The 17911-nt window shown below is 42.8% G+C and overlaps 1 protein-coding gene and 1 long non-coding RNA gene across 3 annotated transcripts in view; one reads left to right on the forward strand and one right to left on the reverse strand.

Moving 5' to 3' along the window:
- The window catches only part of plcb3 (phospholipase C, beta 3 (phosphatidylinositol-specific)), a 119180-nt gene extending 103818 nt beyond the window's left edge, over positions 1-15362 (reverse strand). The window contains exon 1 of one of the 2 annotated variants that reach the window (XM_036957709.2): positions 14640-15362. In XM_036957709.2, the coding sequence (XP_036813604.1) occupies positions 14640-14738 (99 nt within the window). In that variant the 5' untranslated portion in view covers positions 14739-15362. The remainder of the gene's footprint in view (positions 1-14639) is intronic. The other variant, XM_036957711.2, reaches the window with a different exon arrangement.
- LOC110500327 (uncharacterized) lies at positions 14576-16210 on the forward strand. Its single transcript, XR_002470086.3, has 2 exons — positions 14576-14837; positions 15285-16210. It is a non-coding gene; the product is annotated as an uncharacterized LOC110500327 (long non-coding RNA).
- The last annotated feature ends 1701 nt before the right edge of the window (positions 16211-17911 follow it).

Below are 17911 nucleotides of genomic sequence, written 5' to 3' on the forward strand. Positions count from 1 at the left end.
TGCCTGCTAACCTGGATTTCTTTTAGCTAAATATGCAGGTTAAAAAAAATATACTTCTGAGTATTGATTTTAAGAAAGGCATTGATGTTTATGGTTAGGTACATTCGTGCAACGATTGTGCTTTTTTCGCAAATGCGCTTTTGTTAAATCATCCCCCGTTTGGCGACGTTGGCTGTCTATGTTAGGAAGAAATAGTCTTCACACAGTTTGCAATGAACCAGGCGGCCCAAACTGCTGCATATACCCTGACTCTGTTGCACAATACGCAAGACAAGTGACACAATTTCCCTAGTTAAAATAAATGTATGTTAGCAGGCAATATTAACTAAATATGCAGGTTTAAAAATATATACTTGCATATTGATTTTAAGAAAGGCGTTGATGTTTACGGTTCGGTACACATTGGTGCAAAGACAGTGCTTTTTTGCAAATGCTTGTTAAATCACCCGGTTGGTGAAGTAGGGTATGATTCAATGATAAATTAACAGGCACCGCATCGATTATATGCAACGCAGGACAAGCTAGATAAACTAGTAAATATCATCAACCATGTGTAGTTAACTTGTGATTATGTTAAGATGGATTGTTTTTTATAAGATACATTTAATGCTAGCTAGCACCTTACCTTGGCTCCTTGCTGCACTAGCATAACAGACTGCCATGCAGTCTCCTCGTGGAGTGCAATGTAATCAGCGTCCAAACATGCCGATTACCGATTGTTATGAAAACTTAAAAATCGGCCCTAATTAATAGGCCATTCCGATTAGCGCCGATTTCAAACTTCTGGCGCCGACAGAGATGGCCGCCTCGCTTCGCGTTCCTAGGAAACTATGCAGTGTTTTGTTTTTTTACGTGTTATTTCTTACATTAGTACCCCAGGTACTACATACATTCGAAAAGAACTACTAAGATCAGCGTCAACTCACCATCAGTACGACCAAGAATATGTTTTTCGCGACGCGGATCCTGTGTTCTGCTTTCACCCAGGACAACGGAATGGATCCCATGCAGCGACCCAAAAAAACGACTCCGAAAAAGAGGGAAACGAGGCGGTCTTCTGGTCAGACTCCGGAGACGGGCACATTGTGCACCACTCCCTAGCATTCTTCTCGCCAATGTCCAGTCTCTTGACAACAAGGTTGATGAAATCCGAGCAAGGGTAGCATTCCAGAGGGACATCAGAGACTAACGTTCTTTGATTCACAGAAACATGGCTCACTGGAGAGACGCTATCCGAGGCGGTGCATCCAGCGGGTTTCTCCACGCATCGCGCCGACAGAAACAAACATCTTTCTGGTAACAAGAGGGGCGGGGGCGTATGCCTTATGGCTAACATGACATGGTGTGATGAAAGAAACATACAGGAACTCAAATCCTTCTGTTCACCCAACTTAGAATTCCTCACAATCAAATGTAGACCGCATTATCTACCAAGAGAATTCTCTTCGATTATAATCACAGCCGTATATATCCACCCCCCAAGCAGACACATCGATGGCCCTGAACAAACTTTATTTGACTCTTTGCAAACTGGAATCCATTTATCCGGAGGCTGCATTCATCGTAGCTGGGGATTTTAACAAAGCTAATCTGAAAACAAGACTCCCTAAATTTTATCAGCATATCGATTGCGCAACCAGGGGTGGAAAAACCTTGGATCATTGTTATTCTAACTTCCGCGACGCATAGAAGGCCCTGCCCCGCCCTCCTTTCGGAAAAGCTGACCACGACTCCATTTTGTTGATCCCTGCCTACAGACAGAAACTAAAACAAGAGGCTCCCACGCTGAGGTCTGTCAAACGCTGGTCCGACCAAGCTGACTCCACACTCCAAGACTGCTTCCACCACGTGGACTGGGACATGTTTCGTATTGCGTCAGATAACAATATTGACCAATCCGCTGATTCGGTGTGCGAGTTCATTAGAACGTGCGTTGAAGATGTCGTTCCCATAGCAACGATTAAAACATTCCCTAACCAGAAACCGTGGATTGATGGCAGCATTCGCGTGAAACTGAAAGCGCGAACCACTGCTTTTAACCAGGGCAAGGTGACTGGTAACATGACCGAATACAAACAGTGCAGCTATTCCCTCCGCAAGGCTATCAAACAAGCTAAGCGTCAGTACAGAGACAAAGTAGAATCTCAATTCAACGGCTCAGACACAAGAGGCATGTGGCAGGGTCTACAGTCAATCACGGACTACAAGAAGAAATCCAGCCCAGTCACGGACCAGGATGTCCTGCTCCCAGGCAGACTAAATAACTTTTTTGCCCGCTTTGAGGACAATACAGTGCCACTGACACGGCCTGCAACGAAAACATGCGGACTCTCCTTCACTGCAGCCGAGGTGAGTAAGACATTTAAACGTGTTAACCCTCGCAAGGCTGCAGGCCCAGACGGCATCCCCAGCCGCGCCCTCAGAGCATGCGCAGACCAGCTGGCCGGTGTGTTTACGGACATATTCAATCAATCCCTATACCAGTCTGCTGTTCCCACATGCTTCAAGAGGGCCACCATTGTTCCATTGTTCCTGTTCCCAAGAAAGCTAAGGTAACTGAGCTAAACGACTAGCACTCACTTCCGTCATCATGAAGTGCTTTGAGAGACTAGTCAAGGACCATATCACCTCCACCCTACCCGACACCCTAGACCCACTCCAATTTGCTTACCGCCCAAATAGGTCCACAGACGATGCAATCTCAACCACACTGCACACTGCCCTAACCCATCTGGACAAGAGGAATACCTATGTGAGAATGCTGTTCATCGACTACAGCTCGGCCTTCAACACCATAGTACCCTCCAAGCTCGTCATCAAGCTCGAGACCCTGGGTCTCGACCCCACCCTGTGCAACTGGGTACTGGACTTCCTGACGGGCCGCCCCCAGGTGGTGAGGGTAGGCAACAACATCTCCACCCCGCTGATCCTCAACACTGGGGCCCCACAAGGGTGCGTTCTGAGCCCTCTCCTGTACTCCCGGTTCACCCACGACTGCGTGGCCACGCACGCCTCCAACTCAATCATCAAGTTTGCGGACGACACAACAGTGGTAGGCTTGATTACCAACAACGACGAGACGGCCTACAGGGAGGAGGTGAGGGCCCTTGGAGTGTGGTGTCAGGAAAATAACCTCACACTCAACCTCAACAAAACTAAGGAGATGATTGTGGACTTCAGGAAACAGCAGAGGGAACACCCCCCTATCCACATCGATGGAACAGTAGTGGAGAGGGTAGAAAGTTTTAAGTTCCTCGGCATACACATCACAGACAAACTGAATTGGTCCACTCACACAGACAGCATCGTGAAGAAGGCGCAGCAGCGCCTCTTCAACCTCAGGAGGCTGAAGAAATTTGGTTTGTCATCAAAAGCACTCACAAACTTCTACAGATGCACAATCGAGAGCATCCTGGCGGGCTGTATCACCGCCTGGTACGGCAACTGCTCCGCCCACAACCGTAAGGCTCTCCAGAGGGTAGTGAGGTCTGCACAACGCATCACCGGGAGCAAACTACCTGCCCTCCAGGACACCTACACCACCCGATGTTACAGGAAGGCCATAAAGATCATCAAGGACATCAACCACCCGAGCCACTGCCTGTTCACCCCGCTATCATCCAGAAGGCGAGGTCAGTACAGGTGCATCAAAGCTGGGACCGAGAGACTGAAAAACAGCTTCTATCTCAAGGCCATCAGACTGTTAAACAGCCACCACTAACATTGAGTGGCTGCTGCCAACACACTGACACTGACTCAACTCCAGCCACTTTAATAATGGGAATTGATGGGAAATGATGTAAATATATCACTAGCCACTTTAAACAATGCTACCTTATATAATGTTACTTACCCTACATTATTCATCTCATATGCATACGTATATACTGTACTCTATATCATCGACTGCATCCTTATGTAATACATGTATCACTAGCCACTTTAACTATGCCACTTTGTTTACATACTCACCTCATGTATATACTGTACTCGATACCATCTACTGTATCCTGCCTATGCTGCTCTGTACCATCACTCATTCATATATCCTTATGTACATATTCTTTGTCCCCTTACACTGTGTATAAGACAGTAGTTCTGGTATTGTTAGTTAGATTACTTGTTGGTTATTACTGCATTGTCAGAACTAGAAGCACAAGCATTTCGCTACACTCGCATTAACATCTGCTAACCATGTGTATGTGACAAATAAAATTTGATTTGATTTTCAATTAATCGGTTGACCTCTAGGAAGGACGCCTGTATCTTTGTCGTGACTTGGTGTATTGTTACACCATCCAAAGTGTAATTGATAAATTCACCATGTTGAAACACAGTGCATGCAATTTATATGAGTTTAGCACATTTTTACACATTAACTTATTTAGGCTTGCCATAGCAAAGGGGCTGAATACTAATTGACACAAGACATTTCAGCTTTTCATTTTTAATTAATTTGTAAAAATGTCCAAAAACATAATTCCACTGACATTATGGGGTATTTTTTTTATTTAATTTTTTTAACCTTTATTTAACTAGGCAAGTCAGTTAAGAACAAATTCTTATTTACAATGACGGCCTAGGAACAGTGGGTTAACTGCCTGTTCATGGGCAGAACGACAGATTTGTACCTTGTCAGCTCAGGGATTTGAACTTGCAACCTTACGGTTATTTGAGATTGTTTAATTGAGGTTTACCTGAAATTGAAGTAACAGCCTGTTACATTCTGAAATTGTAGCAGTAACTGTCATCTGGCAGCTGCACTGAGCCACGGAAAAAACTATGGAAGCTCATTCCCACCGAAAATAAAATACATATAGATCATACATATAAGTTATATTTTTTCATTTGAAGCATCTTGTGGCATCTTTTTTTATGTCAATTACTATCAAAAAAATTTGACATACGCAAGTCAAACTACATCAGTCAACATTTTGAGATAGTAGATCATTCAAATACAATACGTTTTTTCATTTGTAACATTGTGCGGTGATTTCACAGGTCCCAGAGTGGTGGAGGGGAAATTGTTTTCCTGGAGCCCAGAGTTCCTGATCTGGTAGACTAACCTAACCAGGAAAAACTCTGGGTATAACATAGTAATAAATCAGCTGTAAAAAAAACTGTTTTATATGGGCTATGATGGGACCAGATTTTTTTCTAATCAGGTTATATGATAAAACAAAATAATAAACTCCTGGAAAAACTCCTGGCCCTAAGGAGGATAAAATTCTGTCAAACAAATCAAGAGGCGAATCAGTAGAAACAACTGTTTTTTTAATGGGGTGGTAGGGTAGCCTAGTGGTTATAGCGTTGGACTAGTAACTGAAAGGTTGCAAGATCAAATCCCCGAGCTGACAAGGTAAAAATCTGTCGTTCTGCCCCTGAACAAGGCAGTTAACCCACTGTTCCTAAGCCGTCATTGAAAATAAGAATTTGTTCTTGGCTAGTTAAATAAAAGGTAAAAATGAATAAATATGCAATATATTTTATTAAACCAAACCAAAAGTGCTGGGGCAAATACCAGATCGCACACACGTTTGCAGGCAGCCCTGCTGTGCTGATCTCTGCAACATGAAGAGATGGAAATCACCACAAGATGCTTCAAATGAAAAAACATAACTTAAATGTATGATCTATATGTATTTTATTTTTGCCGGGAATGGGCTTCCATATATAACAGCTCAACTCCTCAGTGAATTATACCCACGTTTTCAGTCGCAATTTGCTTTTACCGCATGTAGCCTGATTTCCATGATATTGATCAAAATTAATGTGGTAAGGTAGGCCTATTGTATTTATATATATTCGTATTAGCAGGATAATCGTTCATTTTTGATAGGCTAACGTTACTTGATGAAGACCTGTCGTTAGCTTTAACTAGCAGTAACGCTGTGCTTTAATCAGCGAAGCTAAAATGTAATGAGTGTACAGATGAGAAAATAAACCCTTTAATTGTCTGCACATGCTTGTGAATTGTTGCATTATTCAAGAGTGTAATATGGTTTTGTTGCAATAATTAAGTGTATAATATGGTAGATGCATGAAGAGTTGCATGAAGAGTTGCTTGCTTAACTTTAACTAGTAGCTAGCTAGCTAACCCTCTCTCGGCTCGTGATATTCTAGTCGCTAATGGGAATTGAAACGTGTATGTAAATTGAATTTTGTCCAGATAACTCTATTCAGTGAGAATACTACCAAAGAAAAAGAGGGTGAGAGAAGAGCGGTAGAGAGAGGAAAAAGGGGAGGGGACGGGGGAGAGAGGGGCAGAATGTTTTCATTATGTTCACTATAAAAGGTGAAGTCTGGGTTTTCAGCACCTCTAATAAACCAGTCATTATACAGGGACAACCAGACTGTGTGTGTGTGTGGCTGCTTTGGCAACAAAGGTTGATGACAGTCAATAACCTTTGGACTCTGGTGAGAAGAGGAAAGGGGTTAGAGGGGAAGGGACGACAGGAAAATAATTAAGCGAAAGATAACGAGAGGGAAAGAGAGATGGAGAGGGAAAGGAGTCAAAGTGGTAAAGAAAAAGAGCAAGAGGGAATGAGGAGAGGAAGACAGAGACCGTGAAAATAACAACAAGGGTAGGGAAAGAAATGACACAGAGAAGGAGAGAAAATGACAGACAGAGAGAATGAAAAGAGAAAAAGACAGAGAGGGAGAGACAGATAGAGCACAAATAAGGACAAAGAGAGTGGGTATAGGAAATCAAATGTTATTTTTCACTTGCTGAATACAACAGGTATTCTTAACGTGAAATGCTTACTTTTACAATCCCATTACCAACAATGCAGTTAAGAAAATAAAGTTAAGAAAATATTTACTAAATGAACTAAAGAAAGAGAGTGAGAAAGAGAGGGATGAGGAGGAGGGAGAACAGAGGGAGAGGGGTGGTGAGAAGCAGAATACTTATGTCAAATCCCAAAATGCTTCACTTCACATCTGAGTTTGACCTACGACCTTTCTCTCGTTCTTTTCCCCTCTGGCTCAACCACTCTTCCTTCTCCATTCATCTCTCATGTTAACGCAGTGTTTCACTAAGTGGTGTGACTCGCTTAGACAAACAGTGGCAGGTTTCTCCCATTTCCTCCCTCCCTTCCTCTACATTTCTCACCCCTCTGTGAGACTAATGGCTTGATTCACTGTGTGGTGTAACTCTTTAACAAACTCTTTTCTCCCTCCCTCCTTCCTAACTTATTCAGTCATCATGTCAGTCCCTCTGTCTCTCCCTTCATCTCTTTAATCATAAAGAACATTCAGAAGCCTATCTATCTATGATAGACATTTCACTTTCAGATAATCCACTAGAGCTGCATCCCAAATTCTACAATATTCCCATTACAGTGGATTACATGTGAACAAGGCCCATTGAGGGAATATGGTAGTATTGCACGGTAGGGGTCTAAATGTTTAAACAAAAATGGGATTGTTAACGTCCCGCCCAAAAATGGACGACGCAGATGCAGTAAGTAAACAGCATAGTGGGTTAATTTCCGCAACATCTAAGAGCGTTGAAGAGCAAGGCTCAACTTTTCTGCTGTTTTGGTGCCCTGGCTACCACGATGTGATCACTGGAAGCGAACCTGTGCAGATACTGTGTGAGTGCGAAGTGTTGCATCTCGCTCATCTCAATATCCTAGCCTATTCATTGATAACAGGCCCTGATTTACTGAAGTTGCAAGACAATGCAAGCCAAGGAATTGCGAGGTACAGCTTTTGATTGCCGATAGATAGGCCTAGTGCACGGTTCTGACTGCTTCCCTGATGGCCGACAGGCCTATGCTATTCTACTCCCCTCTCTCAGCTTTAGGCTAACTTTTCGTGCCAGCTTACAGCTGAATCTAACATCAATTCACTGCACTAGTACTTTGTTTGTTATAATATGCAAACCATAACGCAAAATAAGCTGATTTTAAAGCTGATTGCCACCAAAACATTATTACTTCACTTAAAAATCGGTCTCTCTCACGTCTCTCCTAAAGATAATCTATTACCTCAGCGAACTGATTGTGTGTGAGAATAGGGCTCTACCACCCTTGTCTCATGAATGTCATTACTGGTTAATAGTGCTGAGAGATTAACCAAAATGTTGGTTATTTTTCGGGGGGTTTTAAATGTCAGACATCCGTTAAATTATTTGAATTCCATTTTGTTCGTACTCAATGCCCACATTGCGCAATGTCTCTAGAGCAGTGGAGGCTCTTCAGGGGATGGGGATGACCATCCTCCACAGGGAATTTCATAAAAATAGTGAAACATTTTTAAAAAGTTGTCATTTTTTGATAAAACTACAGTACCAGTCAAAAGTTTGGACACACCTACTCATTCAAGGTTTTTCTTTATTTGTACTATTTTCTACATTTTAAAATAATAGTAAAGACAAAACTATGAAATAACACATATGGAATCATGTAGTAACCAAAAAAAGTGTTAAATCAAAATAGATTTTAGATTCTTCAAAGTAGCCACCCATGTCCTTGATGACAGCTTTGCACACACTTGGCATTCTCTAAACCAGCTTCAGGAGGAATGCTTTTCCATGTGGGAACTTGAAGGAGTTCCCACATATACTGAGCACTTGTTGGCTGCTTTTCCTTCACTCTGCAGTCCAACTCATCCCAATCCTTCTCAATTGGGTTGAGGTTGGGTGATTGTGGAGGCCAGGTCCATCACTCTCCTTCTTGGTCAAAAAGCACTTACACAGCCTGGAGGTGTGTTTTGGGTCATTGTTCTGTTGAAAAACAAATGATAGTCTCACTAAGCACAAACCAGATGGGATGGCGTATCACTGCAGAATGCTGTGGTAGCAATGCTGGTTAAGTGTAAATCACTGACAGTGTCATGAGCAAAGCACCCCCACACCATCACACCTCCTCCATGCGTCACGGTGGGAACCACACATACAGAGATCGTCTGTTCACCTGCTCTGCGTCTCACAAAGACACAGTGGTTGGAACCAAAAATCTTAAAATTTGGACTCAAAGGACAGATTTCCACCATAACACTTGCTCGTGTTTCTTGGCCCAAGCAAGTGTATTTTTCTTATTGGTGTCCTTTAGTAGTGGTTTCTTTGCAGCAATTTTACCATGAATACCAGATTCACAGTCTCCTCTGAACAGTTGATGTTGAGATGTGTCTGTTACTTGAACTCTGTGAAGCATTTATTTGAGGTGCAATTAACTCTAATGAACTTGCCCTCTGCAGCAAAGGTAACTCTGGGTCGACCTTTCCTGTGGCGGTCCTCATGAGAGCCAGTTTCATCATAGCGCTTGATGATTTTTGCGACTGCACTTTAAGACACTTTCAAAGTTCTTGAAATTTTCCAGATGACTGACCTTCATGTCTTAAAGTAATGATGGACTGACATTTCTCTTTGCTTATTTTGATCTGTTCTTCCCATAATATGGACTAATATGATATTTTACCAAATAGGGGTTGTATACGGAAGATAGATGTATTGTGACAAGATAGGGCTGATTGGCTCAAACGCATTAAGGAAAGAAATTCCACAAATTAACTTTTAACTAGGCACACCTGTTAATTGAAATGTATACCTCATGAAGCTGGTTGAGAGAATGCCAAAAGTGTGCAAAGCCATCATCAAGGCAAAGGGTGGCTACTTTGAAGAATCTAAAGTATAAAAAAAATGGGTTACTACATGATTCCATATGTGGTATTTCGTAGTTTTGATTGTCTTCACAAATATTTTACAATGTAGAAAATAGTCAAAAGAAAGACAAATCCTGGGAATGAGAAGGTGTCCAAACTGGTACTGACTGGTACTGTAAATAATAAAATCTTGCATATCTTAATTTATTTCTACAATTAACTAATATGTGTAACAATGTCAGCAGTTCATACAAAGGATTGTTACCTATAACCTGGATTGGCATTACAACAATTACATTTTTGGCAAGCAATTATTATTTTGGCAAGCAATTCTTGTGATCCATCCTATATTGTCCCTAACATCATTAACCCATAGCAACAGATGTGGGATACATACACACACTCATACACACTCCCCACCCTTCCCCCACAAACAACCACAAGCTCAGATGTACAAACAGTTGTTCCGAGCCCAACTCAACAGAAGACTTGATGTGTGAATGCATATACAGTTGTAGCTGTTTGAGAAGGCATGCAAAATTGAGCAAGAATGGGGAGATTTGATTAACCAATGTCAAGTCCTAGCTGATGGAGCACAGATACAACCCCTTCCCCTGAAACACACACATGCTGGTCTCCCACTGTGACCATTTTCCCAAGCATCTCTGTGCAGTCAGACCATCGGATCATTTTGTGCCACCAGGGCCACAATAATTTGCCCCCACTCTGATTGTCAGAGTGTGACCGATTCCCCATGGTTTACTGCAGCTAGTGTTGCCAGCACTGCCACTACCTAGGTGGAATTGGAATTCCAACCGTCTATACATACAAGGTCTTCAATGTTCTCATTAGCAGCATTGAGAAATTCCATGTATATTATGCTCAAACATTTGGGGGCTTTGACTTTGTTGGACCAACCCTCCCAGGCAGGCTCAGACTCTTGAGGGGGTGGTGCTGCTTTGATCGCATTTATCTTTCTGTTTTGGCTGCGTATAGCCTCACCAGGATCTTGACCTGACTGTGGTTCGGCGTCGTGAGCAACTTCATTGGGCTAATGCTCACCTCCGATGGCCACTGGTATGCTGGGGAAGTGTGTTCTTCACAGATGAATCCTGGTTTCAACTGTACCGGCCAGATGGCAGAATGTGGCATTGTGTGGGTGAGCGGTTTGCTGATGACAACATTGGTGGCAGTGGGATTATGGGGTTATGGTATGGGCAGGCATAAGCTACGGAAAGCAGACACAATTAAATTTGTTCGATGTCAATTTGAATGCACACAGATACCGTGACGAGATCCTGAGGCCCATTGTTGTGCCATTAATCTGACGCCATCACCTCATGTTTCAGCATGATAATGCACGGCCCCATGTTGCAAGGATCTGTATACAATTCCAGGAATTTGAAAATGTCCCAGTTTTTACATGCCCTGCATACTCACTAGACATGTCACCCATTCAGCATGTTTGGGATGCTCTGGATTGATGTGTACAACAGCGCGTTCCATTTCCTGCCAATATCCAGCAACTTCACACAGTCATTGAAGAGGAGTGGGACAACATTCCACAGGCCACAATCAACGGCCTGATCAACTCTATGCAAAGGCGATGTGTCGGGCTGCATGAGGCAAATGGTGGTCACACCCGACACTGACTGGTTTTCTGATTCATGCCACAATTTTTTTAAGGTATCTGTGACCAACATATGCATATCTATATTCCCAGTCACGTGAAATCCATAGATTATGGACTAATTCATTTATTTTAATTGGCTGGTTTCCTCATAAGAACTGTAATTCAGTAAAATCTTTGAAGTAGCTGAATTTATATTTTTTGTTCAATGTAGTTAGATTGTTTTTACCAAAGTCAAATTGATTGTATGATTGCATAATTGATTCATGAATGCACACATAGCTGTCTCTGAAAAATGTAGACATAAAACATTTCAAATGTAATGATATTGAACTCAAAAGATGACCAACGATTGAACAGAGCAGTACCTGAATTTATCTGTCTGGATCAAGTGCCATTTTGTGACTTGGTTAATATGCCTTATTTTGTTTGCTATGGTATCGTTTTGGTATCGAGAATCGTGATGGTATCGAGTATCATGACGGTAAGGTTTGGTTTCGAAGTAAAAATTCTGGTATCGTAACACTATGGTACCACCAGATTCGCATTCTAGGGAGGTTCTTGAGTCCGGAGTACACTAAACTGTACTGTCCAGGATTTGTGTGTGTGTGTGTGTGTGTGTGTGTGTGTCAGAGAGAGATGAGAGACAAGGGTTCAGAGTTGAACTCACAGAGGTATTTGGTGCAACAGTATGTAGAGGTTCTCTCTGTTACACAGAATCATTTTTACTGAATTCAACTGTGATTTATCTCAATTGAGGAGCAGAATGGATAGGGTTGAGGAAGAGGGGAAGGAGCGAGAGATGGAAGAAGGAGGGAGAGAGAGGAGGGAAAGAGAAGAAAGGGGGTGTAGGAAGGGTGGGAGGGATGGGGGAAAGAGGGAGGGAGGGAGGAAGGGGGATGGAGGGAGAAGGTAGGGAGGGCTGGGAAAGTAGTTTTGGCTCCAGAGAGCACAACAAGCTGAGACAGGAAGTAATTCAGAGTGAAACACACACCACACACACACATTGACTCACTGTAGGTGGAGAAATGTGCTGCATGTCTTTCTACAGTGTGTGTGTGTGTGTGTGTGTGGGCCTGGTATTAACTTGAGACTAGATTCTCGGCTCTTTCCCATTTTCTCAAATCAGATGTCCTTATTTGGGGTCTGAACAACGTGAAATGTTGCTCTCTCACATTCCCTCTCTTTCCTCTCCCACACTCCTCCTCTTTCTCTGACACTTTTTTTCTATTTTTCCTTCTCCTACAAGTTAGTCTCCTCATATCAGTTCTGTTTCTCTCTGCAGAGGGAAAGCAAATGAGGAAGGGATATAGGAGGCAAAAGAGGGAGTGGAGAAAGAGAGATGTGAACATTGTCCCTTGCAGTTCGCAAAGTTAATCACAGACCTAACAACTTCCTGGGAATTCCCTCAGAGAAAGGAGGAAGAGAGAAAGAGGAGGGAGGGGAGAGAGAGAGAGAGATAGAGGAAGAGAGTGAAATAGAAAAATTAAAGAGAGAGAAAGGAGAGAAAGCAAGAAAGATCGACGAAGTGAGACTGAGGAGGAAGAAAGAAACAGAGAGAGAAGAAAGAGAGCGAGTGAGAGAAGGAATGTAAATGCCATCCAGGACCTCTATACCAAGCGGTGTCAGAGGAAGGCCCTAAGAATTGCCAAAGACTCCAGCCACCCTAGTCATAGAATGTTCTCTCCAGCAAGCGGTACCAGTGTGCCAAGTCTAGGTCCAAAAGGCTTCTTAACAGCTTCTACCCCCAAACCATAAGACTGATGAACATACAATCAAAATGGCCACATGGACTATTTACATTGACCTCCCCCCTTTGTTTTTACACTGATGTTACTCACTGTTTATTATCTAGGCATAATCATTTTACCCCTACCTACATGTACAAATTAACTCGACTAACCTGTACCGGTACCCCCTGTATATAGCCTCGTTATTTTATTGTATTACTTTTTACTTTAGTTTATTTAGTAAATATTTTCTTAACTCCATTTCTTGAACATTGTTGGTTAAGTGCTTGTAAGCATTTCACGGTAAGGTCACGGTAACCTTTGGCGCATGTGACAAATATATTTGTATTTTATTTGTAGTCTATTCATTCTTTCTGTCTGTTTGCAAAAAATATGTTTTCCTATTGACACCATTAAAGCAGTAAAATGCTTCAGGCGCCCTCCTCTAAAATAATGACAATGAAACGTAATATATCTCTCTCTCACACACAGTCCACGGTTGCCAGGCAAGGAGGGGTGAAAATACATGGAAGAGAGAGTAGGGCCAATCCAGTGGGGAGATCTTTGAATTTCCCATAAAACATATTTGGGTTGTCTTGCTTTATTAAAATACAAAAAAATATTGTTTCCAGATTAACAACCGTCTACCTGAAACAGGAAGTACTAAAATAGTCCTAAAATGTCTTAGAGTTGGGGACATACAAATGTGGGTGTTTCAGCCTAGGCTACATGTCGACATGGTTTGGAAGAGTAGGCCTATGGAATGTTCATTCAAAAACTCAATTCACAAAGTCTGTCTCTCCTATGTTGAGATAAAAATTATACTTTGCCATGTGTCATTCCATTGACTCCCACTGTCTATCGAAATCCCTTGGAAAGCAGTGACAAAATGGTGCTAGAACAGAAAGAGAGAGTAGGCCAAAAGTGTGAAAGAAAAATGGCTTTGGTGGATAGTCGGGTTGTCTAAAAAACCTGAGTGGTGGAAAAACTTGCTTGACAAGAATTCAAAGGAGAGCAGAGCTAGGCCGATCTATTGCAGGATAGGTATAGGTATGCAGGACAGTCCAATGGGTACATCCCAAATGGCAACCCATTCCCTATATAGTGCACTACTTTTGACCAGAGCCAATAGGATAGGTCAAAAGTATAGGGCAGGGGTCCCCAACTTGCGGTCTGCGGGTGATTTTATTTGGCCCATCAAGAGATATATGTGACCATATATAAATGTAAGCAAGGTTTGAAATGATTGTTTTAGGCAAATATTAATATTACGTTTGGGCGGTCTACAAATTGCTTGTAATTATGTTCCAGTCTCCTGACCCCCCCACTCAACAACAACAAAAATTGTCCTGCAGCTAAATCTAGTTGATCCCTGGTACAGGGAATAGGGTTGACATGTAGCCTAGCCTATACCAGTCCTGTAGTGACATACCTACCTACAGCCTCTGGCCTGCAGTGTCTATAATAGTAAACTTTAAAGTCCACAATGTAAGGATGTATCAATAAAATCAACTATGCTACTATTATTTTATAATGAATGCAACTTGAACACTTGTGGTGGGGGGGGGGAACGAGAAAACTAAATGTAGGCTATAACTCTCTGTCACTCACTCACTCACTCGCTCGCTCACAAACAAACACGTTTAGAGCCACTAGGCTATATTACTAACCTCATCCCATTTGATAAACTTGCTCCCCCGTTTTAGTATGTCGTGAACCGACACCGGTTTGAGCTGCAGAGCGTGGACTCCTGGCTTCGCCCCGGCCATGGCTCCGGGTCAAAGCCGTGTGGCAACGCCTAAACTCCGGCTGCGGTGACCTGCCCTCGTCGGTGCCCCTTGGTCCTTGGGGCTAAATCCTTTTCCGGGGTGAGCTGTGACTTGCAACGCTGGAAGTTGATGTATGAATTAGAAAATACGATAACTTGGTTCCTAATAGCCTAAGTTTGCGTATTCAACTATCCTAAAATAGTTTTAAACGTCACAAGTTGAGAAGAGTCGAGTAGCTACGTTTAATATAGGTCAATATATAGTTTTTTCATGTCTCGTTTAATCGCGTTGTATGGCTGGATAGATCCCTTCCTTAATTTCTTCCTTCCTTCCACCCGCCTATTAATGTCCCCCTCTCTTGCTTTCCTCGAACTTTCTCTTGTTCACACTCGTCCCCCCCGGATTCTTATCTTCTCTTTCTTCCTTCATGTTTTCTAGAAAGGGGGAGAGCAGAGGACAGACAGAGCGAGAGGAGGAAGATAGGGAAAAACGGACGGGGAGTGTTCTCTCTCTCTTCTAACCTTCTCTATCTTCTCTCCTTTTCAGTCAGACATTCGACGCGGTCATTCCATTTGGTATTTCTAGAGGCATGTTCTGTGCGTTGGGGACTTAATGCAGAAGTGTGACAAGAACGTTGGAGTTTGTAACGCTCTCAAACTGCCAGCTAACCCACATTTTTGTTGTTGGGCAAAGTTATTTTCTCATGCATGCAGCCTCCTACAACACCTTTAAAGAATGTCAGCTATGTGCTGTAGCATGTCTTCTAGGTTCAGTCTATACAGAACAGAGACGTGTGTGTGTGTGTGCGTGCTTCTGAAACCTCACACACTTTCAGTCAAACAGCAAAAGAAAATCAGAAAACAATTTAATAGAAATAAAAGACGTGTATGACTTCCTTTCTTAAATTATCCTGTTTGGTTAAGTTTTAAAGGGTTACAGCTTGACTTGTAATGTGTGTGTTGGCATTTGTACGATCTGGTATAAAAGGGAATATCCACTCAACAACTGGTATTTTTTTAATTAGTCCGCTGTTGATACAGTCCCAAAAATGTTTTGCATTTCAGCAGTCAGGTCTTCCAGATATTGGACCTTATTGGATATTGTCACTGGCCACATCATCATGTTGATTTGTTTTGCTGATGAGTTTCCCCTTAAAGGGACATTTCACCTGTCACGACTTCCGCCGAAGTTGGTTCCTGTCCTTGTTCGGGCGGCGGTCGGCGTCGCCGGTCTTCAAGCCATCATCGATCCACTTTTCATTTTCCATTTGTCTTGCCTTCCCACACACCTGGTTTCAACTCCATAATGACATCTTGTGTATTTCACGCTCTGTTCCCCCAATGTCCTTGTCCGGAACTGTCTATTGTAAGTGCGTGTGCACGTATTTCTGGTGTGCGACGGGTTTCGCACCCATTGTATTGATTTTTCTGTTTACGGTGATTTTATTTATTAAACTGTGCCGTTGTAAAACAGTTTTGCTCTCCTGCGCCTGACTTCCCTGCCGCCAGTACGCACCCCTTACATCACCCTGGCGCTGCCACAGCATAATGTCATTACTACATTGATCACAAATATAAACGCAACGTGCAACAATTTCAAAGATTTTACTGAGATAGTTCATATAAGAAAATCAGTCAATTTAAATAAATTAATTAAGCCCTAATCTATGGATTTCACATGACTGGGAATACAGATTTTTTTTAAATATTTTAATTTTATTTCACCTTTATTTAACCATGTAGGCTAATTGAGGACAAGTTCTCATTTGCAACTGCGACCTGGCCAAGATAAAGCAAAGCAGTTCGACACATACAACAACACAGAGTTACACATGGAATAAACAAACATACAGTCAATAATACAGTAGAAAAAAGTCTATATACAATATGTGCAAATGAGGTAGGATAAGGGAAGTAATTGCAATATAGCAATTAAACACTGGAATGGTAGATGTGCAAAAGATGAAAGTGCAAGTAGAGATACTGGGGTGCAAAGGAGCAACATAAATAAATATACAGTAGGGGATGAGGCAGTTGGATGGGCTATGTACAGTTGCAGTGATCTGTGAGCTGCTCTGACAGCTGGTGCTTAAAGCTAGTGAGGGAGATATGAGTCCCCAGCTTCAGTGATTTTCGCAGTTCGTTCCAGTCATTGGCAGCAGAGAACTGGAAGGAAAGGCCGCCAAAGGAGGAATTGGCTTTGGGGGTGACCAGTGAAATACACCTGCTGGAGCGCATGCTACGGGTGGGTGCTGCTATGGTGACCAGTGAGCTGAGATAAGGCAGAGCTTTACCTAGCAGAGACTTGTAGATGAACTGGAGCCAGTGGGTTTGGCGACGAGTATGAAGCAAGGGCCAGCCAACAAGAGCATACAGGTCGCAGTGGTGGGTAATGTATGGGGCCTTGGCGACAAAACGGATGGCACTGTGATAGGCTGCATCCAATTTGTTGAATAGTGTTGGAGGCTATTTTGTAAATGACATCGCCGAAGTCGAGGATCGATAGGGTGGTCAGTTTTACGAGGGTATGTTTGGCAGCATGAGTGAAGGATGCTTTGTTGCGAAATAGGAAGCTGATTCTTGATTTAATTTTGGATTGGAGATGCTTAATGTGAGTCTGGAAGGAGAGTTTACAGTTTAACCAGACACCTAGGTATTTGTAGTTGTCCACATATTCTAAGTCAGAACTGTTCAGAGTAGTGATGCTGGACAGGCGGGCAGGTGTGGGCAGCGATCGGTTGAGGAGCATGCTTTTAGTTTTACTTGCATTTAAGAGCAGTTGGAGGCCACGGAAGGAGAGTTGTATGGCATTGAAGCTCGTCTGGAGGTTAGTTAACACAGTGTCCAAAGAAGGGCCAGAGGTATACAGAATGGTGTCGTCTGCATAGAGGTGTATCAGAGAATCACCAGCAGCAAGAGCGACATCATTGATGTATACATGGAAGAGAGTCGGCCCGAGATTTGAACCCTGTGACACCCCCATAGAGACTGCCAGAGGTCTGGACAACAGGCCCTCCGATTTGACACACTGAACTCTATCAGAGAAGTAGTTGGTGAACCAGGCAAGGGAATCATTTGAGAAACCAAGGCTGTTGAGTCTGCCGATAAGAATGTAGTGATTGACAGAGTCGAAAGCCTTGGCCAGGTCGATGAATACGGCTGCACAGTAATGTC

The sequence above is a fragment of the Oncorhynchus mykiss genome, chromosome 21, assembly GCF_057628025.1.
Source record: "Oncorhynchus mykiss isolate SJ-2025 chromosome 21, ASM5762802v1, whole genome shotgun sequence".
Classification (NCBI taxonomy): Eukaryota; Metazoa; Chordata; class Actinopteri; order Salmoniformes; family Salmonidae; genus Oncorhynchus; species Oncorhynchus mykiss.